At 42.8% G+C, this 26,867-nt stretch overlaps 1 protein-coding gene across 9 annotated transcripts in view; it reads right to left on the bottom strand.

Annotated features, from left to right (window-relative positions):
- TCF20 (transcription factor 20) overlaps window positions 1-26,867 on the bottom strand; it is a 130,597-nt gene that overhangs the window by 26,605 nt on the left and 77,125 nt on the right. For 8 of the 9 annotated variants that reach the window (XR_007904020.1, XM_051784117.1, XM_051784124.1 and 5 more), the window contains one exon: window positions 14,731-20,355. Coding sequence is in view for 8 of the 9 variants with exons in the window: in XM_051784117.1 (XP_051640077.1) it covers window positions 14,731-20,319 (5,589 nt within the window). In the remaining variant the exon portion in view is untranslated. The remainder of the gene's footprint in view (window positions 1-14,730; window positions 20,356-26,867) is intronic. The other variant, XM_051784123.1, reaches the window with a different exon arrangement.

The following is a 26,867-nucleotide window of genomic DNA, read 5'->3' as shown; positions in this document are numbered from 1 at the left end:
TTGACCCAAATCTAAGTGATACATGAACAAACTTTAAATTTAGCTTCCCCCCATTACATCTATGCAACTAAAACACGAAACCTCATATCAGCTCCCTAATATTCCAATTTAACCGAGAACAACTGACAACTTAAACATACACTGTACTTTCAGTTTTCAAAGCACCCTACAAATGTCACAAAATAAGTGGTCTTAAAGCCTGCTTTACAGAATAACTAAATGACTTGTCAAAGGCCATGCAGTCAATTTTTGACAGCACAAGCGCAAAGTCTGAAAAGTTCACAGCTCTCAAATCTGAACTCAAGTACATGAACTTGCCTTTCCCTCCCATGCCCACCCACCTTTTTTACTTTCCTTTGAAGTTTCACATTGAGCAGCAGTATCCTTTAGAGAAAGTCCCCATTTCAGAGAGTCATGCCAAGACACCCTCCTCCTCCTTCCCCTCCCCTAGCAGTATGTCTTTTATGAAGCTGGTCAGTCGCCTTTAATCGTCAGTAACTTTCTGAAACTTAGCAAGCATGAGTTCTCAGTAAGAGTAAAGGAGTTGGAGGCGCAAGAAAAGCTGCAATTAACAGCAGTCTAGTGCAAAGTAACAACAAAACCATTTTGTGAAATGAGTAGCCATGGGAAAGAGACATACAGCAGAGTTTGGTCTCCTAAGCACAAAAACATGCAAGAAGCTAGAAATGGAGGGGAGGGAAGTCATTAGTAAGTGAAGACCGTTCAACCAGTTTTTAACATTAACCTTTAGTATTTTCTCAAACAAAAAGAAAGCTTACTACACAAGACACAATCAGCTGGTTGAGATAAGACCTAAGTGTATTTATGCTACAATCAGTTGTGCAGCCAGGCCTCAGGAACACACACACAATCTATTTTTACCACTGGTAGCTCAGGTGGTGACAAATAGTGCAGCTGCAGCTCGCAGAGCCCTGAGTGGGCTGTGTGCCTCAGAACCATCTGTGTGCCTTGAGCAGGGCTGGCCAAGTCCTTGAGTTTTATGACAAGTCCTACACTGCTGTGTCTCCTCTTACCAACAGTTCAGCAAGTCTGAAGATAGATTAAGTAGATCTACACCATTGAAGTCACACCCTGAGCACTGTCAGAATTTCTCAAAAGAAACTGTAGCTACTCTACTCCCTTTAACTGAAGGGAAATGTCTGCTTCAGGCTACTCCAGCTGGCAAATTAGGCCAGCAGAGGGGAGGGCGCATCCAGTCCCTAGTGCTTCTAAACTGTGAGATAATCACAATAATAAAGAAAAACCCCTACCTTTTCATATGCCTAGACAACTAGATGGATGTACTTGCCATCAATAATAAATACATACATTTGAGAACCATCTTAGACAAACTTTTTTTGAATTTGTTACTTTGAATACTTAGTAATATCATTCTGGAAAAACTTTCTACCTGAAGCCATGATCTTGACCAGGCCACTCACTTTCAAATAATTTTCAGACATCAGTTCATTCTTGCACAACCTGCTGCCCCCTTCTACGCCCAGCATTTCTCTGTATCTGTACTGACACGGAAACTCAAGAGAGCTAGAGTCCAGCCAAAAAATTAGCTTGATAAAAATGGAAACTGGGAGGTGGGGGGGAATTTTCTTGGCCAGATCAGCTACCTAACTTGGTTCGGTCACAGAGCACTATTGCTGTCACAGGAGAGGTGTGGATGAGAAGAATGGCTTCTAACAACCCTAATTTAGCCTACATGAAATTATCACCCTATTTCACCTTCACAACAGATTCCTCAGTGAATCAGAAGTGGTTTACATGGGACACTTTTTGCTCTTTTAACAGCAAAGGAGCCTTGGCCTTTTGCTATACTCCTACTTCCCTCTACCCTCATCCATTTCACTTCCCCCAGCCCTTCCCTGCACTCATCTTTCTCCTAATTTACCCCACTGTGGCACAAAGCCATCAAGGACTGCTATCACAGTAAAAATGGGAATTTTACCAATTCAGGGGGGAACTCTGAAACAAGAGTTTTAGTTGTGGCAAGGAAAGGGACAAGACTATGAAAAACAGCATTACTGCAAGAGCAACTCAAAACTTCAAAGGCCCTTTTTAGGAAGAGGATTATGTTTGGTAACTCTCTACACATGGGCTAACCCACAGCCACTCTCTGTGCCCTATGTCCAGGCTGTTCTGTTCTATTTCCCACTCTCGTCCCTCCTTCTGGCTTAATGCTGCAGCAGGAACAAGCTGATGAGGTCAACTAACATCAGAATTCTCATTCCCATTTTCCCTAAACAGCTCTGTGCCCACATCTCCAGCTACAGACCTTCTCCCTCAACATGGCTCAAGCCACTTAAGCTTGTCCATAGCTTTAGCAATACAAGACTACTGTTAAATGCTAATTACTTACTAATGAAAACTAATCACCATGCAATTAAACTTTAATCACTAAGCAGCTGGCTGGGATCCAATCTTTAACAATGAAGGTTCATTAATAACTTTTTGCCAAAGTGCTCTGTCCATGAAGACTATCCTATACACAGAGTCCAGCTAAGTGTATGCAATTGTTTGAAAAATATTTCCTTTGACAACAAAGAAAAACCACTCAGAGCCCAACAGGGTAAGAGTAGCATAGTTTAGATTAGCTAAAAAAAGATGGGTTTAAGATTCAGGAAACTCAAACTCCTTTCCTGGCTTCTTCCATAACCTCAGGCAAAATATGCTTCACAGAGAGAACCTCTCTTCTCCATTTCTTGTCTCTGCAGAGCAACATTCTTTCAGGAAAAAAAAACTAGTTATAATCTTGCTGTAGTTTCTAAAATTATTACATGAATGCTCATCATACTTCAGTTTTATTTTTACTCATCTTTCTAAATCTAGGGAAATTAATCTACCCTCTTTCAGAACTTATTTCTCTAATTAAAAAATATATTGAGGTTATATAACTAGGTTTATAACGGACAGACAGATGAAAATTTATTTTTGAAAAGAAAAAAGTTTAAAATCTGCTTTCTATAAAGCCACAAAGATGATCAGAGAACAGGAGCATCTCTCCTGTGAAGACAGACAGAGAGCTGGGGTTGTTCAGCCTGGAGAAGAGAAGGTTCCAGGGAGACCTTACAGCCCCTTCCAGTACCTAAAACGGACTTATAAAAAATGATGGAGAGCGACTTTCTACATGGGCAGGTAGTGACGGAACAAGAGGGAACAGCTTTAAACTAAAGAAGGGAGACTTAGATTAGATGTTGGAAAGAAATTCTTTACTGTGAGGGTGAGGCACTGGAACGCTGTCCAGAGAAAGTGTGGATGATCCATTTGTGGAAGAATTCCAGACCAGGCTGGATGTGGCTTCAAGCAACCTGGTCTATTGGGAGGTGTCCCTGCCCATGGCAGGGGGGTTGGAACGAGGTGATCTTTAAGGTCTCTTCCACTCCAAACTATCCTATGATTCCATGATTTTAAGGAATTCTCACACCACCATCACTAAGTGTCCCAGTTTTGCCTGTGTCATTCCTACCCCGGTCTGGCTACTGCACAAGGCATTATGTTTAGACAGCTTTTTATGAACTCGGTTTGCATGGCAGTGTTTGGGGAGCTTTCCTTTATTATGAATGGTAGCACACTACTATTATAGTTGACGTATTATTTTTACTTATTCACTGATCAAAGGATTCAGGGTAATGCTTATTTTAAGAGTGAAATGGAAAAACTGTGAAGTTTTTTTATTTAAAAAGGTCTTACAAAAGACAGAACACAATTCTAATAACCCATATTATATAAAAGAAAGTCATGAATTCTTACCTTCAGAAATTAACCTCTTATCAAACTGAATATGAAAGATGAAAGATAAAAAAAAGGAAATAACTTTTTTTTTCCCCAAAAATCAGGAAAAATATTTTTAAGTCTGCATTTTTGCCTAGTTGTAATCCAATATAAATAATTTTAAACTCAGTGGCATGGAGCAGAATAAATTTACTTGTTAGTAGCATTATTCTAATGAAGGTAAGGGAATACAGCTCAAGTGACAAACATCTGGAATTAGTCTAAGAAAATTGGTTCAGCTTAAGTTAGCAAAACAAAATACCAATAGCACAACAATTCTCCTCCAAAATTTTGGGGAATCTTAACAACCTTTTAGCAGCACAGCTTAGAAAGATTCAAGCTAAAATGACATATAAATGGATTGCACCCACTCGCTATTGAGAATTTAGCAAGAGTTTGGCACCTCTACAATAACAGGCAATTTAAATCTTACAAAAAAAGATTGTGCTTGAGGATGGCCAGTCAAAAAACTCTAAAGCTTTGTTTAGAAATCTCCTGCACAGAGAAGGCCCCATTCACATTTGGAAGAGCTTCTTTGAAATTAAGTTATTTAAATGTATTTTTAAATGAGAACTGTACACAGATTATGAGGATCCCTCATGCTTTACAGAAAGGCCACAACTGTGGGACGAGCAAGCTGCTTTTTACATACAAGTTTCCAGTGCTCCTGGCTACAACTAATAGAAGTGGGTAAACATTTAATTCTTTCCCAACGCCCTATTGTCAGTAAATCTATTTTCTGCTTTCTTCACTCCACATGCAAGACAAGTAGTAAAATATAAAACCACATACAAGCACAGACAAAATGCTTATACTTTGGGATACACCAATGACAAAGGAGTCTGCTAGTAAAGATGAGCAGAAATTACTTCCCTGCCTACACTTCATCTTCTCTCTTGTTTCCATACAAAAGGGTCGATACTGGAGTCTTTCCTCTTACTAGTATCACCTTTATGGTTGAGACCTCAACTAAGATGTGCTAAAATGTGTTTCTTGTCACCTACAATCCATGATCACCAATACACTGCACCAGATTTGCCTGACTTCTATTCACAACAAAGTCAACGAAAACCAACTTCATTTTACAAATGTAATTCCTGCCTTCCAATCATTTAAGACATTGAAATATTTGCATCAGAAATGTACATGTGGATTCCACCTGCTCACTTTGTTAGCATTTAAGGTTCGGGATACCAATCCACAGAGCTCCTGTGAGCTACCAATTGCTGTAGCATTAGTGATTCACACTTCTAGGTCCCCACCAGAGGAAGGCAGTGAACAGAGATACAACCAGGTTCTCATCTCTGTGGCAGCACACTCTTATAGACCAGGAGTCATGACAGCACAGAGCTTCAGTAGCGCAGCAGATGGTAATGCCTTTCTGAGAAAACCAAATCTGAAGTTCATTATTCAGCCTGTCTTTCAGAATTTCTTCTCCACCCATAATTTCATGCTTCCTTATTTTTGTAACACTGCAGAAGAATATTAAAGATGCTGCCATTTCCTGAGGAATGAAAACGAACACACTAGTGTGTGCATTTCCAGCTCAGACTATCAGGTATTTGGGCACACTCTGTCAGTGAAAAACAGGAATTCAGCCAGTTTAGGGCCAATTGTAAAAAGTGCCTCAAGATTCTGTGGCAGTTCTCATCTGAGTGGTTAAAGCATACTAACTGCTGTTGCCAGACACAAAAACAAGCAGACAACTCTCTCAAAACGCCTCTTTTTCTAACCACTGCTAACAGGCAGATTTTAAATTCATTACTGGTTTCCCTGCCCCCACAGTGAAAACTTAATATGCTGCAGTGTCACCTCTTCCTACTCTGGAATTGTCTCCCTACTAGTACAGATCTGGGTGTAAGAAACACAGGTGTTCCTTCCTGTGTTTGTCAGCCATGTCAGCCTTGAAGCAGCAGGTTATTTCGGCTGAGCCCTTACCCGATACAGAACTTAGGGGTTTTTTGCAGGTGGCAGGGGAAAGAAAAAAAAAGAAAAAAATACCATGTTCTGCACATTTTTCTTCTTTAAAAAGAGGGATGACGAATAAAAGCTTGACATTCATCTCCCAGCACTATCCAACAGTAGTACTATAGGCCTAAAACACTTTCAAGTGTTGGTGTCACCTGGGCACAATTTTGTGTGGCAGCTTAACTTGCACTAATGGTTATAATTACCACGGAAAGGCCCTCTCAGATGTAGCAAACATGGTTCAGAGGGTAAGCGGAGTCAGACGGCTGATCTGGCACAAAGATCCCCCACCCCAAGCTAGTCTTCTGATGGATTAGCTGGCTAAAAATCAACCCACTGTGCAAATGCACAGTTGGTAGATCTAGCACAAGTGAAACAGTGGAAACAAGCAGCTTGCAAAGAGGATAAAGTAGGATCACTCCTCATGACAGCAACTCCCTCCTGGTCTGGCTTAGGGATAACAAAATCCACCTGTGCCAAATGAGGCATTCAGAATAAACTGACACCTTTATCCTCGTATGGTGCTACACTACGCAGGTTTCTGGGGCTAGAAACTGTTTTGCTTTGTTTTGCCAAAGGTAGCTAACCTTCCACAATTTTCCCAGTTCACACTGATTCCCTGGCTTAGGCATTTGATTAGCTACGCAGCTAGGAACCATTTATAAGCAATTACTTACAGAGCGTGGGAGCATTCTCGTTAGGTTTTGATTTCCCAAATTTGAGAATATAAATAGCTTAATTCCTACTAATCCCTCTAGGCACCTTTCTTTACCCAATTTGCAGCTAGGGTCCAGAATGGTAGAGGCAAACAAAAGAAAATGGTTCTGTGAAAGCAACAGAGTAAACAAAATATTATAGAAAGGCAATCCTTATTTTCTCTATGGCACAGAATTCCACAGATAAGACTCCTGACAGTTGACCTGCCACCGTATCTTAAGTGGTAAAGAACAACCTTCCTGTGTGAAATCAGCTGTTCTCTGTGAGATGTGGATAGCATATGCAAACCTACAACTAACTAAGATGCACTCAACATGAGCCAGAAGGCTGCCACTGCAGGGATACATGCATTTAGGTTCTCAACTCCTGTAAGACCATACATGTTTTTTAAGAACTTTCACCAAGGTCAGACCTTCAAAACAGGCTTGGTAACAGTCCTAAAGTAGACAGATTGCTCCACTTCAGGTAAGCAGGGGCCTTTGCAAGATAGTTCATGAAGAGCTGGATGGACAAAGTTCCAGATTGGTGAGAGAAAGCTCAGAATCTCCTTCTGTTATACTGTAGTCACAGGAAGATTTTACCCTTCACCATTTGCTACTCTGAAGTTCACCTGACTGAAACCCAAGACGATGTTTTCAAAAAGCAACAAAGGAAACAGGTCCCAAGGACTTCTCTCCATGTAAAAGGATTAAAAGATTTCTCAAGCTGTGAATGATGCAGAGGTTGAAGAGAAAAGCATTACATTTTTTAGACCTTTTAAAAGAGATCTTTAAAAGTGGGATAAACAAGCTTTTTTTTCACAGAGCACTCTTAGCAGGAACAAGAGCTACATTTACCTTCAGCAAGGTCAATTCTGACAAGGGTGCTGGAGGAGAAGAAAAAAATCCAAACAAACAAGAAACCCCCCAAAAAACACCAACCAGAATACGTGTACTAGGCCAGAGTCTCTGCCTTGGATAAAAACCATGTTTTATAAAAAAAAAAAAAATTAAGGAACAGCACACCACCTCCTAGTGAACAGCTTTTTAGAAAACAACAGCAGAACTATCTTGGATTCAGCCTAACACAAAGAATGTTCTCTGCATTGTTCTTCACTTACAGCTTCTTATATTTAATACTGAGAATAAAGACCCATCAATTCTTTTGAACACTAAATCTGCTGACAACTACCAAAGTGTCCCCATAATTTTGCCAGTTTCAAAGCTAACCAATATTCCAACTTCCACAAAAGTGAGCTCCTCATCAGTAGAAAATCAAGGAGAAAATAAACAAGATAGGAAACTGTCTGGCCACCTTCAGCAGCTGAAAGAAAGCATTTTATAGGAAACAGGATCACCCAGGCCTAGGGATACAGCTTTTTTTCAGTTCAAGATTTCATTATTAGCCTTGGAACAAAAAATGTCTAACTCCAAGGCAGCCAGTTAGCACCCCTACTATGGTTTAACAAACTATAAACATCTGCTGGGGTATCTCATTTAAGCCTCAAAATAAGGAGAAGGATGAAGTCATTCTGCATCTGAAGCAGCTCAATTAATCTGATCAGCTATTCACATTCTCAGAACCAAAAAGCCTTTTGGAAAGGCTAGAGTAAAAGGAACACCTTTTGGCCTTCAAGAAAGGTAGATTCTAGCACTTTGGAAACTACTTGGATTGCTGCTTAGAAGATAACACGCTCCCAACAGTTTTCAGTCCAAGGTGAAAAGAGACTACGAGGAAAGCTCAAAGATCAGGAGAGCCACTTCACAGTTTGGTAATACCTTCTCATCCCAAATTCTTCTAGAGCATCTGGTACAATTTCATCTTTGAGCAACTTCACATATGTTCTAATCCTTTCTTGAGACTGACTATGGGGCTGTTCTCAAAAATACTGCAGTAAGACACAGACATTATTCAAAAAAGAAACAGAAAACAATTTAGCAAGAAAAATTATTTTCTGATTCTGGAAAGCAAATGAGAAACAAGTCTTTTGGTAAAAAGGCTATAATGAGTGAGAAGAAACAGGTGAGCTTGTATGAGAAGAAACACAGGACGGGTTACTTATGTCACTACCTCTACGTCAATGGCCTGTAACCAGAAGTTCAAGTTTCCTATTTCCATACTAAAATGTTGTGTAAACAACAGCAGTAGAGCCAGATCTCTAAAGAAAATATTTCAACTCAATGGTACAGTTTAAATTTGGTGCATATTTACCCTTTGTGGATACTACAGACAGTTTACATAATTTTTAGTTATGGCAGTATTTAATTTGCACAGAATGAGTTATGTACATGAATTATTCACTTCCAGGCTCATGACCCCTCATATGCCATACACTACTGTCCTTCCTTACCCATAGACCAAATCTAAGGGCTAGACTCCTGTATGCTGGTGCACACATAGGTCTACACTCTCCTGCTACCAAGTAGCTACACAGTTTGCACATCTGCTTTTCCACGACACAGTATCAAACTGCATGTCTGAGGGAAAAAAAAGAAAATGCACTGGCAAAGCACGGAAGAGGAAAAGAAAAAGCATATGCAGCAAGCATAAGAAATCAGCTGTGTGAGCCAGAAGGCTTTCCTCAGGCAGTGGGTCAAGAGTCTTGGGCTCAAGAGAGCCTTTCCACTGCCTGGGGATGGCTTCCAGCAGGTACAGCTTGGAATATCCTGATGGCCATCCTGATGCTGCACGTAACCCTTGTCTAACTGAAAGGGGGAGGATATGCTGCTTCCAGAGGAGAACCCAGCACAACAGTTTGCTACAATAGGATAAAAAAGTTAAGGAGAAAATAATGCTAGCAGAAAACCTTTTCCATTATTTGTCACAGAGGTAGATGGATTACTCTTACGGATGTAATGCATGAGACATAACAGAGAGCTTTAAACGCTGTGATTGGGGATGGAGACAGTATCAAGCTCGTCTCTTGCAAGGTGTGGGATGAGATGCAAAGGTTACAGGACAGGATGCTAATGAGGGTGCTCTGCCAGTGACTGAAATGCATTGGCCACACTGGATCACACTTGCAGTCTTACAGAGATGAGTCAGGGACTCCTGAGGTAACAGAAGCCAACAGGGAAACAGCAGGGAAATAGCTCAAAGGAATTAAGGGGTGTTTCTCTAGAAAGGTGAAACTTGGTGGAACAAATCCCGTGACTGGAGTGCGAATATCAATGGCTATGGGCTGTTCAGAAGAGACAGGAAAGGAAGAGGTGGAGGGGTTGCCCTCTACATGAAGAGGAGAACTAACTGTGAAGAGCTGTCTCTGAACAACAGCCATGAGCATATTGAAAGCCTGTGGGTAAAAATCAGAGACTGAGGCAACAAAGGGAACCTCGTGGTTGGAGTCTACTTCAGGCCACCTGATCAAGGGGAGCCTATTGACAAAGCCTCCCTGCTCCAACTCCAGGAGACATCGTGCTTGCAGGCTATTCCTGCTGGGGGACTTCCACCACGCGGACATCTGCTGGAAAAGTAGCACAGCAAGCTGTAGGCAATGCAGGAGACTCCTGGAATGCATGGAGGATAACTTCTTGAGCCAGGTGATAGAGTCCTACCAGACAGGACGCGGTATCGGATTTGATGGTCAACAATGGAAGCAAACTAACTGAGGGTGTCAAGATCGGAGGCAGCCTGGGCTGCAGTGATTGTGCACTGGTGGAGTTTGCAGTCCCGGGGGACTGAAGGAGTAAAGTTAGGCCCCTGAACTTCAGGAAAGCAAACTTCCAGCTTTTCAAGGAGATAGTCAATAGGATCCCTTGGGAGACTGCCCTCAGGGACAAGGGAGTGAAAATGAGCTGTCAGATCTTTAAGGAGGTCTTTCATAGAGTACAAGAACTAGCAATCCCCAGCAGCAAGAAATCAGGCAAGGAAGGCAAGAAACTGGCGTGGCTGAGTAGGGAACTGCTGGTTGTACCCCCTCTGATAACCAATCCTGGTGAACAGATAACAACAGACGAGGAGAAGGCTAAGGTGCTTAAGTTTTTTGCCTCGGTCTTCAATGGCAACCTCCCTTCCCACACCCCTTGAGTGGATGGATGACAAGATGAGGACTGGGGGAGCAAAGTCCCTCCTACTCTGTAAGAGAAGACCAGGTTCATGACCACCTGAGGAATCTGACTGTGCAGAACCTCTATGGGACCTGGTTCAGATGCATCCCAGATTCCTGAGAGAATTTGCTGATGCAGTTGCCAAGCTACTCTCCATGATATTTGAAAAGTCATAGCAGTCAGGTGAAGTCCCAGGTGACTGGCAAAAGGGAACACATCTTTAAAAAGGGTAAAAAGGGGGACTCGGGGAACTACCAACCTGTCAGCCTCCCCTCTGCACCTGGGAAGATGATGGAACAGATCCTCCTAGAAGCTATGCTAAGGCACATGGAGGACAGGGCGGTGATTCGGGACAGCCAGCACAGCTCCACAAGGGAAAATCCTGCCTGACCAGCCTAGGGGCTTTCTATGATGGAGCGATTACATCAGTGGATAAGGGAAGGGCTACAGAAGTAATTTCTCTGGACTTCTGCAAAGCCTTTGACACATTCCCCCACAACACCCTTCTCTCTAAACTGGAGAGAGATGGATTCAGTGGGTGGACTCTTAGGTGGATTAGGAATTGGTTGGATGGTCACATCCAAAGGATAATGGTCCATGGCTCAGAGTCCCAATGGGCAGCAGTGACCAGTGGTGTCCCTCAGGGGTCTGTACTGGGACCAGTGTTATTTAATATCTTCATTAGTGACAGAGGGATCGAGTGCACCCTCAGCAAGTTTGCAGATGACACCAAGCTGAGTGGTGCAGTGACACACCTGAAGGATGGGATGCCATCCAGAGGGATCTGGGCAAGCTCAGAAAGTGGGCCCACCTGGGTGGGGGAAACCCCACTATTGATGAAGACTCTGGGATGAACAGATCGAGAGCAGCCCAAGGACTTGGGGGTGGATGAGAGGCTGGACATGACCCAGCAATGTGAGCTCACAGCCCAGAAAGCCAAGTGTATCCTGGGCTGCACCAGAAGCAGCCTGGGCAGCAGGTCAGGGGAGGGGGTTCTGCCTCTCTACTCTGCTCTGGTGAGATCCCACCTGCAGTGCTGCATCCAGCTCTGGGGTCCCAGCACAGGAAGGACGTGGACCTGTTGGAGCAAGTCCAGAGGAGGCCACCAAAATGATTAAAGGGATGGAGCACCTCTGCTATGAGGAAAGGCTGAGAAAATTGGAATTGTACAGCCTGGAAAAGAGAAGGCTTTGGAGTGACCTAATTGTGGCCTTCCAGTACCTGAAGGGAGCCTACAAGAAAGATGGAGAGAGTTTTTACAAGAGCATGTAGTGACAGGACAAGGGGTTTCAAATTGAAAGAGGTTTAGATTAGACATTAGGAAGAAATTCTTTACTGTGATGGTGGTGAGGCACCAGAGTAGTTGTGGATGCTCCATCTCTGGAAAGTATTCAAGGCCAGGTTGGATAGAGCTCTGAGCAACCTGCTCTAGTGGGAGGTGTCCCTGCCCACAGCAAGGGGGTTGATCTTTAAGGTCCCTTCCAACTCAAGCCATTTTTTGATTCTATAACAAAACAAAGTGCATACACAAGATAATGGTCTCTAACTCTGAAAGTTCAGTCTTATAACTAGGTTAAAAATGGACATAGACAGAACAATGGAGAACGTTAAAAGGCTACATATTACTTCTCATACACAAAAAGTAAGAAGGGTTAGGAAGAAATAATTTTAAAATCAAATGAGATTGTGAATTTGAGTGACATGAAAATCAGAAAAAGATGGCAGACAATGGATGAAGTATGATGTAGGTTAAAAGCCATATTTTAAAGTGAGAGTCTGAGAACTCCCTACGAATTAAATAACAATTTTTAAGTTTGTGCCAGAAGAATGTGAATCTGGAGCATAAACAGAAGCTGTACAAGGCTCTGGAAGAAAGTGGTTGAATTACCAAAAGCCACTCAAAAGCATGGCATTTCAAGATAAAGAGAAGGAAAGAACAAGCAAAACTTCAGTGAACCCCACAGAAAAAGCCTGAAGTAACGAACAACACCTTCAGCAAAACACAGTGGAAAGCAAGGAGGTAATCAAAAGAAGACACAGATGGAAAACAAAAGTGGAACAACACTCCAAAAGCAGCATAGCTGATAGTGACAGTGTAGTTGACAGAAAAAAGGAAAATGAAGTACTGGATCTGAACCTTAGCTGGGAAGACATCACTGTAAACACTGATTACAATTGTAGTAGAGCACAATTGAAGCCACGGTGGAGGACAAGAGCTCTGGACAATGGACTCAAAGAATTTTGAGATGAAAAAAGAGAAAGGAAATTAAGAGGCAGTTGCAAAAGCAAGAGGCTACAGGCATTTTGTACACTTCTTTTTTGAAAAAAAAAAAGAGAAACATGTCTACAGGTATTGTGAGGGAAAAGAAAAGACGGGAGTTGAGCAAGTGATTAAAGGGCAGAGGTAGAGAAAAAGAACACAAAGTTCAAGGAAAATAAGGAGATGCTCTTGTATGGTACCATAAGGGTTAAGAGGAAGAAAAAATATTCTTCTTGTGAGAAGATGATTGCAACAGTTGGAAGAAAGTGATAAAGGGTAGGTCAAAATGTATTCAATCATAAAGTCATCAAGATCCCATGCAGAGAAAGAAGTAGATGTCAAACAACATGCAAAACCCATATAAAAATGTGGATAACGGGCTACTATTTAACAAGTTGGATTAGAGCCTCTCAGCCCAGTATGTTTCTGCTGGGCTTATGTCCTTTGCAGGTACAGGAACACAAGAAGGATCTCGGAAGGGCAACTCAAGCAGTTCAAGAACCTGCAGACAAGGCATTTGCTATTGGGAAAACTAGAATCATAAATGAAAGACATACCCTAAAAACAGTAAAAAGAGAAAATCAGGCTGGAGAGATCCAAATTCAAAATACTGGTGAACTACAAGACATATGAAAGCACGGCCACACTGCAAGTAGAATGCAAATGGTGGTGGAGATTCTGAAAGAAGCCTTGCAATTACCAGAGATAAGAAATTCAGCAGTTGGATCAGAACAAGCACGCAGACATGGCTCGATGAAAACCAAATGAAATTAACTGACTATGTTTAATGAGAGGCTAGAAACAAGAATACAAGCCAAATCAAGTTAGGGCAAAGAAGCATGTAATTACTGTCAAAGAACATTCAGAACAAGCCAGGAATCAAACTTGAAGAGGAAAAAACTCATGGGGAGGAAGCAAGCATGCTGTATGTAACAAGATAGAGGAAAGAAGATAAAAACTGGATCCTAACACTGTTCAGAAAAGGAAGAATCTCAAGGCCACAGGAAAAAGTAGTCCCCCGTCTCTTCCATGGTCTGACCCAGGACAGAGCACAATACGGAAAAGATAACCATAAATAAAAGGATGAAGGATACTGATGATGGCAACGCAAGCCACCCAACTGTGGTTTTAAAGCATCAGCTTCTGCCTCAGGAAATCGAGAACAGTGAGTGGCTCCATCCACAACTAGGTGGTTGTGAACAAAGTTCTTTCTTTGTGCCTGCTTAAATTTTACCTACATCTTCTTACTCACTGTATACTCACTCTGGTCAGTTATCGGCATCGTTCATGATATAATCGATACTGAATTCATCCCACCCACATTTCACCTTACTTTGTAAGGGCTGTAAATTCTCCTGCAGTTGTGTAATATGTATTACAGGTGCAGAGTAACTGACATTGGAAGGGACCCCTGCTGAAAGCAGAGCCAACTTTGAAGCTAGATCCAACTTCAGATGTAAAGTGTTGCTTAGGGCCTTGCCTAGTCAAATCTGTGCATCTCCAAAACCAGGAAATTCCACATCTTTTCTGTCATTTCTCCTCCCTCAAACCAACGTCTGACCACTGAAACTTTTTGCCTAACTGAACTGGAATTTTCTTTGCTGCAATTTGTTTCTGCTGCCACTTGTCCTTTCAGTGTACAACTCCAAGAAGAGCCCTAGAGAATATTAAATATCTACCAGGATAGAATAAGGAGTGGAAAAAAGATCACTGTAGCCACGAAAAAGCCTTTGGACATGCAGAACTCTCACTAGGTAATGAGTATCCAGCTTTCTGATGTCCAAAAAAATCTGTCTGATGAGGTGTGCCAGAGATCTAAAGGAAGCCATCAAAAGGACATCACTAGAGATTTATTTAGGATAAAAAAAATGATTGTTTCGGACATGAGAGAAGAGCAAGGAAAAATGGTATTCCAAATGGTGTATATACATTGCAAATGAAAGAAAATAATTTTGTATAGCAAGGTCAGGTACTCACCATCTCTCTTGCAATCTCCACAGCTTCCTGCAGCCCATAGAGCCTGCCACAGACCAGGTAGATCCCATTGGCCCAGAGAATACAACCCTCGTGGACCCAAAATTCATTGCTGTCAAGAGGTAGTTCAGGAATTTGTAACTCCAGCTCAGTGCCACCTTCTGAAGTGGGCATAGAGGGTTTTGAGTCCAAAGGAGTCTTTTCACCGCCACTGCCACCGTCAGTGGTTGCTTTTTTACAAGAAGCTCCCCTTGAAAGTGACCGAGAGGCTCCGCTACAGTCCTCAGAGCGGTGCCGCCTCTTAAAGCGGGGATGAGCAGCGAGGCTTCTTTGTTCCTTCTGTTGTTGCTGTTCCTCCTCCTCTTCCGTATCTGTCTTGGAACCATTAGAAGCACTTTTGTGCCGTACCTTGACCTTGCTCTGCATTTCTGTGGCCCTCTTTGGAGGCGGGTTCTTGGGCAAGGTAGCTGCGTAATCCTGGGGGTAGAAAGGACCAAAGAGGTCACCCATGTTACGATAGCTGGCCCATTTGCCACACAGGCAGCAAACCAGATGCCCTAAGACAGAAGACTCTGTTACTACAGGGCCTTGCAGCATGAAAGTTGAGGTGGGCAGCACTTTGCTCTCCGCATTGCTAGGAGGGGGTGTTGAAGACCTCTGTCCTTTCCGACCCCTCACCAATTTGTTCTGCTCCTCTTCCTCCGCATTTATGATTGTGCACACAGCGCCTAATTCACACTTGTTTACCACATGAATATAAGGGAAAAAGGACTTATTCTTGGAGTCAGTTTTATCTACAGACTGGGTAGCGTATTTAAGCTTGATCTCTGGTTCTTGAGGCTCCACAATGGGAGCAGCTCGTCTGGGCTTCCGCTTCCGTGGCTGTGCTGCAGGTTTTCGCCTCTCCCTCCTTTGCCTCTTGGGCTTTGGCTCACCAGCACTCCCCCCCTCTGCAGACTGTGCCGGTACTGGTGGGGGTGGGGGGGGTGGGGGCAGCTGCTGCTGCTGCTGTTGCTGCTTCTTCTGCTTGTTCACGCTCCCAATTGGCCTCCCCTTTTTCTTTCCAGAGGGGAAATATCCCTTTGGAGGGAAACCATCTGGCTTGGGTGAAATGTTTGTCACATCTCCGTCTTTTTCCTCAGACTTTGGATTTGGTTCAGAAATAAACACACTGGAAGGGGAAATTGCTTTTGGGTCAGAAAAGGTCAGAGTTCCAGCTCCACTTACAGATCCATCAGACCTTCCTTGACCACCTGACTTCTGAGAAGGTGGTGGTGCTGCACTGGATCCCGCTCCTTCTTTACCAACACTCGCAGCTTCAGGGACCTCTTTTTTGTTTTTATCATCCTCACTGCTTTGCCACTCTTCTGAAGATCTTGGAAGAGTTTTTTCACCAGCTGTATCCTGGCTTGCAGGCCCCACTTGATCTGACATCTCTCCTTTTCTCTTCTCAGCCTCTGGTCCATGTCCAGCCGCATTTCCTCCTTCAGGTCCACTCTTAAGGGACAGGATGTCATCAAGAGTGACAGTATCTGGACCAGTTTCAGCACTGTTGGTAGAAACACTTCTCCTAATATTGGGAGATGTAATTTTTTGAACAATAGCTTCCAGTTTTAATCCTCGCCCCTTTCTTGGGGGCAGTATTTTGGTCTTAGCTGGACTTGTGAGGGAAACAGCAGGACAATTCCTATTATCAGGACTTGGCAGGTCCTTGAAGGAATCTCCCTTTGCAACTGACTTGCCAGTATCTTGGCTTTGAGATGAATGGGCATAGGAGTTGTATGTTTTATCAGCTCCTTCTTTTGCTGAAGGCATCAGTCGCCCTTTATCTTCACTGCCACTGTTCTTCATATCATGTGGCTGTCTTTTGGTAGGGATAGGTGAGATGAAAGAACGGACTCTCCTCCTCATAATTAATGGATTTTGAGGAGACTGGTCTTCCTGGCCAGGGAGCCTGAGCATAGCATTGCTAGGCTTGGGCAAATCTGCAGATTCGTCTCGTCGATGCCCATCGCTTTCTTGAGGGCAAAATCTTTTTTGGTTGGCTGCTCCAAGAGGGCCGCTGCTTTTGGCAGGAGAAGTTTGCCGAGAGAGGTCCCAACCAGATTCGTGATGCTGCAACTTCTGGTTGCCGTGTTTCAGTTCGGTGCATTTGCTCTGAGTACCATCACTCCCCATAACACAGCGCCCAGGTTCCTGGCTTCCCGTGTCGTGGTAGGAGCTACCTTGAAGGTACATCATTCCATCCTTGTCATTTTTTAAAGGACTCCTTACTCTTTCCAGAAACTGCTGTTGTCTTGGGCTCTTCCTTGCCCCTTCCTGCCTGTGCTGAGCTGCAGCAATCACACCCTGAGCAGTGCTGCTTGCCCAATCTTTGTATTCTTCTTGCTGTTGCTGGTATATCTGTCTCTTGTAATGATATTGGGAATTCAAACTCTGGTTGGGGTCACCAAAAGCATGAGGCCTAGCATTTGCATGATATGCTGAAGCCAGAGAAGGGCCTTCTGAATTCTGAGGGTAAACAGAATGTAAGGAACCCCTGCTAACTCTTTCAGACAGTGTCATGTGTGGGTTCATGTGATGCAGATCTGTCCCTGGGCCTCTGCTTCTGCCTGGTGACATTTTCAGCTTATCAGCAAGATCCTGATATTGAGAGGGTGATTTACCCCTTCCAGTTCTGCCAGGTGCTCGTCTCATGTGTGTCGATCTGCTGTCCTGCTGGGGAATGTAATCTGGAGCAGCATCGGAGACTGCAGCTCCAGGGCTGGCATTGCCTCGGAAAGATTCATGCTTGATGCCAGCAGGATGACAGTGGTCTCCTGTTTTTTTATTATTGAGACTAGCAGAGCTCTTTGACTGTTCAAAATCTTCTTCCTTTATTTGCCCACTGTGAGCTTTCATCTTTGTTTCCATGGATACTAAACCACCAGGGAGTATTACTGACTGGCTCAAGCCAGGGGCAAGACGTTCGCTCCTTCCGCTCCTGGCCTCAGGACCCATGTGCCCCATGGGGTGAGGGCCAGGATCTCTTACAAGTTGCCTTAATGGAGATATGTCACAGATCACTGATCTCCTCTCTGAGAGTGCCCCCCCTTCATGGGCAGAAGACTGAGACTCCACATCGAACTTTCTAGCAATAGGGTAATCAGCTAAATTTATCTGCTTCATGTCTGGAGCTGCACTGCCAGACTTCCTGTCCCAGGGACCCCAGTGAGGGCCCTCCAGGAGAGACCCCATGCTTTTGTTTAAGAGGCCTCTATTGGTCAATTCATTGGTTTGACTAATTAAAACATTGGGCCTCATGGCTCCCTCCAAACTCCCAGCCATCCCAGAATGCTCCTGTGTGTTCCTAGAATACCTTCTGTCTGGATGATGGTGGTACCCCTGTAAAACCTCCTGTAGGAGGCTAGGAAACTTCTCATTCCGGCCTTTGCGCTCACTGTGCCCTGGAAAATCCCCCTTTTCCTGACCAGAAGGATACTGTGGAAAGCCACCAATATTTCTCTGTATACCAGCTGCTATATTATCCTTGTAGCTGTATCTTAAACTGCCAGGAGACTTGGAAGATTCTGTTCTTGCAGGAAAATTTGGCCCAACAACTGCATGACCAGGCTGGCTGTTCCCCTCCCCATTATGGTTAGTGTTATCTCCACTTTTGCTCCCTTTACTTCCTACTTGAGTTTCTGGCTGTGTCCCTGCATGCCCGGCTTCCTTTGTTCCACTAGCACTAGCTGGTGCCTGAGTGGCTGTGGAAGTATCATCTTGTGGAGGTTTATCTTGTCCACTTGACTTTTCTACTCTTCCTGTCATGGCTTCCCGGGAGACAATCACCCCAACTGCCTTTTCATTCACTTTTGGGGCATTTTCCACAGCCACCACAGCTTCCTTCCCATCAGGGGAGGCCACATCTTCCCTAGCTGCAGGGCTGCTGCTGAGTTTTGATGGCTCATTCTGAGAGCCTTGTGCTGGTGAGGAGTTGGGTCTCTCTAAATTACCCCCTTTGTAAGTGGTGTCTGAGCTGGTGCTCTGGCCACTCAGCTGTCTCACCCTTTCCCCGTGATCCTCTGAACTACTAGAACAGCCACCGTCAAGGGACTCTGCCATGGGAGACTTGAGTTGCTCCTCTGCCTGGGAGGAGCCTTCTGAGTTGGTGCAGCTGTCGGCCTTCTTTGAAGAGGATGATCTTTTGGAACTTTTTTTCTGAGGTGCCAAGGCATCTGAGAGCAACATGTGCTGGACTGTGTTGGGCAGATTGGCCACTTGAGAACTCAGAGCACTCAGGCTGCTCAGCCCTGGATCTGTAAGCCTTTTTTCCTGCAGTCCTTCCAGCCCAAACCCCTTGAATCCACCTGCATGAGCATTGGGGCTTGGCATCATAGATGGTGTAGGACTAAGCTGAGGCATCATCTGCAGGATTCGGTTTCTAGAACCCATGGACATGTTGCCTTGCCCACACTGGAGATTTTCTCCACCTGGCATGAGTGGAGAAGGGGTAGAGCTGCAGCTTGGAGACTGAACCACAGATGCAGCAGGAGATGGATTAGAGATTGGACTGAAGTTTTGGTGGAACTGCATCGGTGACCTTACAGGAACTTCAGTCTGGCTGTACTGTCCTACTTGGCTTTGAAGAGAGAGCTTGGTGGCAGCGTTTGAATACTGCATTACGTGCTGAGGTGGGTGCTGTTGCTGCTGCCCCTGCTGCCCACTTTGGGGCAGCTTAGACTGCTCAAAGCTTTTCATCGGTTGAGTCTGAAAGCTGTAGTTTGACTGGGTCCCATAGGCCTGTGCATTGGAACCCACAGCATGGCCTTCATACTGCGACCCAGAATTCACGTTGTAGCTTCCGTCGTAATTCTGTCCTGACTGGCCAAAACGCTGTGGGGAGGGGAAAGAGGAGGAGGAGGATGACGAAGGTGGTTGATAGTGTTGGCTGAACTGACCCACTCGTAACTGGTAGCCAGAAGCAGAGGAAGGCAAGGTGGATGGACGCTGCATTGGCTGCAAGTGTGAGGTGCTAGAAGCAGACTGGCTGGAAGCCTGGGGCAAAGGCTGATGAGACTGATAGATCTGCTGTCTCAGCTGCTGCACCTGCTGCTGCTGGCTAGAAGCCTGCTGCTGATACTGGGCACTCCCCGGAGAAAAAGGACCAGTATAATCTTGTTGGTAGTGGGATACACCCCCAAGGGTTGAATGCTGTGTTTGAAACTGGCCCACGTGTCCCTCATTCCCATACTGACTCCCAAAGCTACTCCCTTGAGGGGGCCCATAGCTCTGTACTGGTCCAGAAGGCCTGCGCTGAGGTGGCTGCTGCCCTCCTGACACCACTGGATCTTTGTTGGCAGCCATATAGTAAAACTCTCCTGCTTCTTTTCTGAAACCTTGGTAGCTCTGATGGCCAGAGCTCTCACCAGGCATCGCTGTAGAGGCTCCTGTTGCTCCACGACGTCCACTACCAGCACCTCCTCCAAAGCTCTGGAACATCTGGGCCTGCTGGCGAGGGCTGAACTCTTCCAGTCGGGATGAACCGTGCACTTCCTGCGGGTAGCTCTGCTGGTTTCCGTGATAACTACTTTGCTCCCGAAAGGACTGCATGCTGTTCAGCAGCAGAGCAGCAGCTCAAAAGCCCTCCTAAATGGGGAGAAAAAGAGAGGGGAAAAAAAAGGTATAAGATCTACATTTCCCAGTCACACCAGTGTCTCTGCTCAATTTCACTGTTTAACAGTAATTAAAATTTAGTATTTGTCTCCTACTTTCTGGTACATCAATGTTCAACCCCTCTTCTTGCAATCTGCCAACATTCTAGGTAGTGCAAGTAAGAGGAATCACTAATTTTCAAAAAAATACAGGCCAGTAGCCTATTACCAGTTGGAGTGCATTTTCAGCATTAATTAATATTTCCCTAAAGTCATTTACTAACTGAGTGTGTTTATGTGCCCCTGAAGAGAGAAACTTCTGACAAATTTGCAAAGCAAAGGAGAGCAATCCTTACCCTCCGGCTATTCACTATGGCTAATACTGGAAGTAATCAAGTGCTTTGCCACCATGTTTAAAGATGCAACGAGAACCCTGCAACACTCTCAAACAACACTTGGATTTACCACAGGAATGATATCCAAGGCCCATGTTTCATGCTGGGAAAGATCTCTATTAGCAAACACTCAAGATACACCCAAGCTCAAACTAAGACATCCCGATGAAAGGAGCTATGGGAACCTGTGAAAGAACTGGCACCAGCATACTCAGTGCTCAGTTCCCGAGTACTCCAGTGACAATCTTAGGTGAAAACCAACACAGCAAGAGAACATACTGCATTTCCCACCCCATCTTCTTTGCTTTAAAAGATAGAAAGTTGGAACAAGTCCACTCTGTTAGAGTAAAATAGTCTACAACTTCATCCCTTAGGATTTTACATTACCTTGAATGAAACTTTACTGAAAACATTTGTCAGTCAGAATATATATTTTGGAATATCACGTATGATCATCTACATTTACATTATCAACTCGTAAGTAAACGCACTCCAGGAAGGCTCTCCTATGTATTTCAATCTATTATGCAGTGTGTGGAATCATGACTCACCCTCAAGGACCAGACCACAGCTGCAAAATTCTTTGGGGACTCTGGCTAGTCCCTCTATAAAAGCCCGACACATCACTAGATGCATTAAGAAAAGTATGGTAATGAACAAGAATATACATGTACACTGCCATTAATAAATAAGCAAACAAAAAAACAAATAAAATGAATTAGCATTTTACAAAAGCATTTCATTTCTCAGACACCTTGTGGTTTTCTCTTCCTGAAAACAAAACGGATAAAGCCACCTGGAGAGACTTCTTCCTTTAAATTAATCTTAAGACAATGCTCACACTTCTTCAGGAAACAGAACCCTGACTCCTCAGATTGGACACTTCCTGAAGACTTGCCTGCATTATATTTTCTCATTTAGCCATGTTTTGTGCTTGCCACAGTCAACTGAACCCACTGAGAATTAAAGCCTAGCTTTGCACTTAAGCTTTCTTCAAGTAGATCACCAGAGTCACAAGAATACAGGCATACAAATGAGGTGCAGGCAATGTCTGGCATCATGCTCTACTCCCATATGCCTCTCAAGCTTATTTTTTTTTCTTCACATATATGTTATCTATAGAAGGCTCTAACTCTACCACTAGGATCTTTCATCTGGGTTTCTACTATCTGTGCATGCAGGCTACAGAACACACAGGCACAAAACTACACCACTACACTGCATGTCTCCGCAGCCCCCCTGTTCTAACTCAAAGGCATCTTTGTGTTGCAGCCTCAGTTCATGCAGCTTGATGTACACAATAATATTATGAGAACCAAAAGGGAACTGTCAAATTGTTAATACTTCAAATTCTGTCTCTCCCCTTCTAGGAAGTCAACTTTACTGCTGTTTTAATCTTGTATTTTAAGTGTCATATTGTAAGAGAGACAGATCTGCTGTTCTGCTGAACTTCCACTTTTTTAGCATTTTAAAGACTATATACATCACATGAATAACACTTCTATGAAGTGTTCTATGCCACACTGTGCCAATCTGTCCAGTTTGGGCTTATTATGGATAAACCCCTCCTTTTTCTGAATCACTCCTTTTGATGTTTCATCAGTTTGAAGCTCCAGCCTATTGGGATAGGACTAAAATTGGGATACCTAAGATACCTAATGCAAGCTTCTTTCTTCCTTTTTGTATGACTTGCTGTTAAGGTGAGAAATGAGGGGAGAAGAAAAGGCAGAAAAGAACGCTTACACAGAAATAGAAGAAAGTTATCAAGCTAAAGGTAAAAGAACATCTACTGTAACTGGCAGATGTTAGAAAGCAGCTTCTCCAGATAAACAGTTTGGAGCTCTGCAATCAGCAACATTCACGTGCTGCGGAGGCTGCGTGCACGCCCTGGCTATCATGTGCTTTGCATCCTCTTTTCATGAAAGCAACATTGCCATCCTCTCACAGGCTCAGTCTCCCACATAATCTAAGACTCAATTTTAAATATGACTTTAATAAAGCTTACTTTGCATAGTCTGAACAAGATCTCACGAACCCTCTTTTGCATTACATCATACAAAAATTTTAATCACTGATGATATTCATTCTTCTATAACACTACTAAAAGGTTTGAAAACATGTTAGTTTGGAAATGTAGCAGCTAATGATGCTAGAAAACATTCTTAAGACTTCCTCACTACTAAAAAAGGATAATTTTAATTATATAATAAACAGAAACAGCACAAGATGCTGTAAAATACCTTCAGGAACAAGGACACGGTAAAGGTCAACCTAAGGCACAAATTCTTATCCTCCAGTATCTCATGAGTCATGTAACATTTATTTAGTCCAGAAGTTATATAGGCTAACTCAAAACAGAGAGAATATATTTTTCTCCTTCAATTTTATTTTTTTTTTCCGATCCTGGAATTTACCCTGACAAACAAATACAAAGTTTTCATCAGGACAACGCTTGTTTGGAACATCTCACAAGGAGCTTAACTTGAGTAACATAATCAGCACAGTTGCTGCCAAAAAGAAAAGAGAAAACACATTTCATTAATAACAGGAGTAAAAAAAGATAGGAGATGCGTCAATCCATGACATCATCGATAACTTAAGGCATATAGCACATTTCCTGTCATTAAGGTACTATAAATACAGGACTATTACAATTATTATTGCAATAATCTTTCTTAACAGTAACAGCCCTGTAAAGTGCTTAGACCTAAGTGCTACGTTCGCAGCAAAACCATGAAGGTAATCTCACGGGCAAGCCTTGTTAATAAAATACATTCAGACAGATGAGGCCTTCCAAATCTACCCAGATGCACAGGAAAAAAAAAACAAACTTATTTTATTGACTTTTTACTGGAAGCCTTTAAAGAAAATATTTTCAGCTGGTACATACTGCTCCATACGCAGGAACGATACATCAGCTGCTGACTAGAGACTGCAACACAATCATATAAAAACCCCATAATGGTGGTACACATCTATAATCCCAACCCCAACAGAAAGGACAAAGTCCTACCTCCAAAAAAGCACCCTATTAACAGCCACAAATTACACACTTTCACAGTACTTTCCAACACACACACAACATCCAAAGCCTTCCTCATTTATTCAAAGGGAAGGTAAGATTCTGGCACAGCTTTCACTACTCCAGTATCACACCTACACTCTCTCTACACATGCATCCAGCTCTCTCAGTAAAGCTGCATGATTCTGAAGTATTTATAGCCTGTAGCTGTAGAGTCATCTAAGCATATCCATCTAGAGATTACAGACTACATTCACGAGGCTAAGCAGTTTCACTCTGCTCCAACACATTTGTTTCTTCCCCAATAGTCCAGTAATCAAAATTTGCCTTCAACTTGGCAGGAACAAAGGAAGCATATTACAAGCTTGTGTGGCTGATAAAGAAATAGCCTCACTTACAGAATCACTGCACATAAGTCTCAAATAGAGAAAAGCAATAGGTCCTCTTATCCATATCTCAGATTTATTTGTGAAACTTCTGAAGTTATTTCAGGTAGTCTTTCAACTCACCGTCTCCACGTTAACCTAATTTTAAGCACATCTACAATGCAGATTTTGTTTCTTAATCATTTGAAAAAGCCTTACAGTACTTTCTTAACATAGGAGTTCCTCAAAATATGGAGCTACTGCATTGTGACCCCTCTGTGAGCAAGATTACCAAATATTAGTCAACAGTATGTAAACATCTTTCAATAGTTCCTCCATGAATATCAGAATGCCCCAACCACTGCTGATTAACAGAATTCATCAGTACTCCCACTCCAAGATTACTACGTGAAATGATTTTCTGCAATATACTGTGATACACTTTTTTTAAAGATACATAAATCATAGTCCTGATTATCAAAGACTGGACAAATACAGGACAGCTGCCCACATCTTCTCATTTAACATAGTAATGCATCACTACAGAGAGCTCATAAGAAGTGAGCTAAAAACCAAAATAGTGTGGGGATATGCCTAATTCTTAACAATAAGTCTACAAAGGAACAAATGAAGCCACCACCAGCTCATTCTCTAGGACATAAGTGAGGTCTTTCCGCTTCGTTAAATTTTCTTTAGATTTGGGTTGACTACTGCGATCCATCTGTGCAGAGAAGTCTCAGGCAGCAGTCAAATGCAATATATCTCCAGTGATCTGTCAAAAGCCTCTCACTTCCTCGCATGCCTATCGGGGAAGATAATGCAGTTACAGGCAGGTGACAAACGGTAAGACAGTATTTTCCATAGTCAAAAATGTACATGAGCAAGTTGGGAGGTTATAGAGTGTCCAAGGTTCTGATTAAAATAGACTTACTTGCTAAATCCTGTGCAAATAACAGATGTACATAAATCTGCAACCGTTTCTAGTCACAACTCACACAAAATGCAAAAATTACCATTTTTGTCCTTCCCCACTGTATCTTCTTAAACTAGCAGAAAACACGCACATAACCAAAAAAACCCCCACCAAGCCAGAACCTGAATATGAACAATTCAGGGGCGTATTTTGTGAGTAAACAATGCCCACGTTCTGAATTAAGCCAGAAATACAGGAATAAAGGATTTCTATGTACTGAGTACCATTTCCATCGTCAAGGCTAAGCTGCTAACCCTCATTGCTGCAGATACACAGTTATTACTTCCACACCTGAGCAATGGCTTGGAATAGACCGACCTTGTTTCAGTTTTGGAGGAACATTACTCTGTCTGCTGCCTTTAAGAGAAGGCAAATCAGCCACAAATGGCATAAGTAGATGAATTTAAGGATCAAACCTATGACTGCATTTAACAAAGCAAGAGATGTAACTTATTTCTTCTACATTTGATGCCTTTTTAAAAGGGAAACTATTTAAAACGGGTTTTCAACATTAGGTGTGAAATAGAAGTAAACTAAGACAGTAAGCACTTCAAAAGGACACCAGTTTGTCCAAGCAGTATCACTCACTGCTCACCTCTTTCAAAAAGTCGTGTTTCTGATATTGTCTCATTCACCACTGCACTTCCAGAGAAAACTGCAGTCAGATCTGCCTCTCACCAAGCCACTATGATTTATTCTATCAAAGAAACCTTACTACACCACTCAAAGTTGAAACAGTATGCAACAAATTGTCACTGAGAGTGCCAGACCCTATTGAAATAGCTAACCTGAAGTAGACAAAGTATCTTGAAAAGTATATAAAAAATAAATTAAACCCAGAATGCTGTGTTACTGGAGACTGAATTTTATAATTCTAAAAAATCACAGCATGCATCAAAAACACCCATATGTAGTTGTTACACATGCTTAAGTGTCTAATAATAACAACATGTATTAGCAATGTGTCTTCCAAATCAGTGCTAATACTGGTCTTGACCAAAAAAAAAAAAAACCCACAGCTTAATTTTGTCCTTCCTAGTGAAACTCTTCACCAAAGAATTCCTCACACGAGTTACAGCTTGGCCAAATGGATTGTAACTAGTTTCCATCATCTCAGAGACACTGTGCTTTCTTTACCAAACTATCTGTACAGCTTTTAAGAAAGTCAGTATGCATGAGCTTAAATCCGAACAATTAAAGTTCTCGCAGAACGGGTGAGGAACAGATGAGCGTGGCAGAAGGAGCACAGTGAGCTTTGTCAGTTGAGGGAGGGGAATGCTCTGGGGATTACTGTGCTACATAAGATCCTACATTCACTTCTTTTTTTCATATATTTCCCTAGGTGACCACAGAAAATTTTAGTAAGCCTGAGTCAGTGCATCTTCCTATCTCACAGGGGAGATGTAAGCAGACATATTCAGAGCACTCAACTGCTATAATAAAAGGTATCACATAAACAAACAACAACAAAAAATAATCAAATGTTGCATGTGGCTATTACTTGGCTGCTGATTTCTTCCCCCACCCCTAAAATATTTTTAAAAAACCACTTGGATAGCACCAAATTAAAAATACACAATCAGATTTTTTTGTATTTGCAAGTCTCCCTTACTCACTAAGTGAATAAAACTAAAATACCATCTCTAGTTTAGTTCTGCATTTTGAATGACATGTACTGTTAAAGTCATATTCCTAACCATGAAGAAAGAAGTTTGACAAGATAAACTTCTGTTGTAAGCCAGTATTAAAGTT

The sequence above is a fragment of the Manacus candei genome, unplaced genomic scaffold (assembly GCF_025592945.1).
Source record: "Manacus candei isolate 608988 ecotype Guabito, Panama unplaced genomic scaffold, ASM2559294v1 h1tg000018l, whole genome shotgun sequence".
In the NCBI taxonomy this organism is placed as follows: domain Eukaryota; kingdom Metazoa; phylum Chordata; class Aves; order Passeriformes; family Pipridae; genus Manacus; species Manacus candei.
Note: the sequence above shows the minus strand (reverse complement) of the source record. Positions and strands in the feature narration are given on the sequence as shown.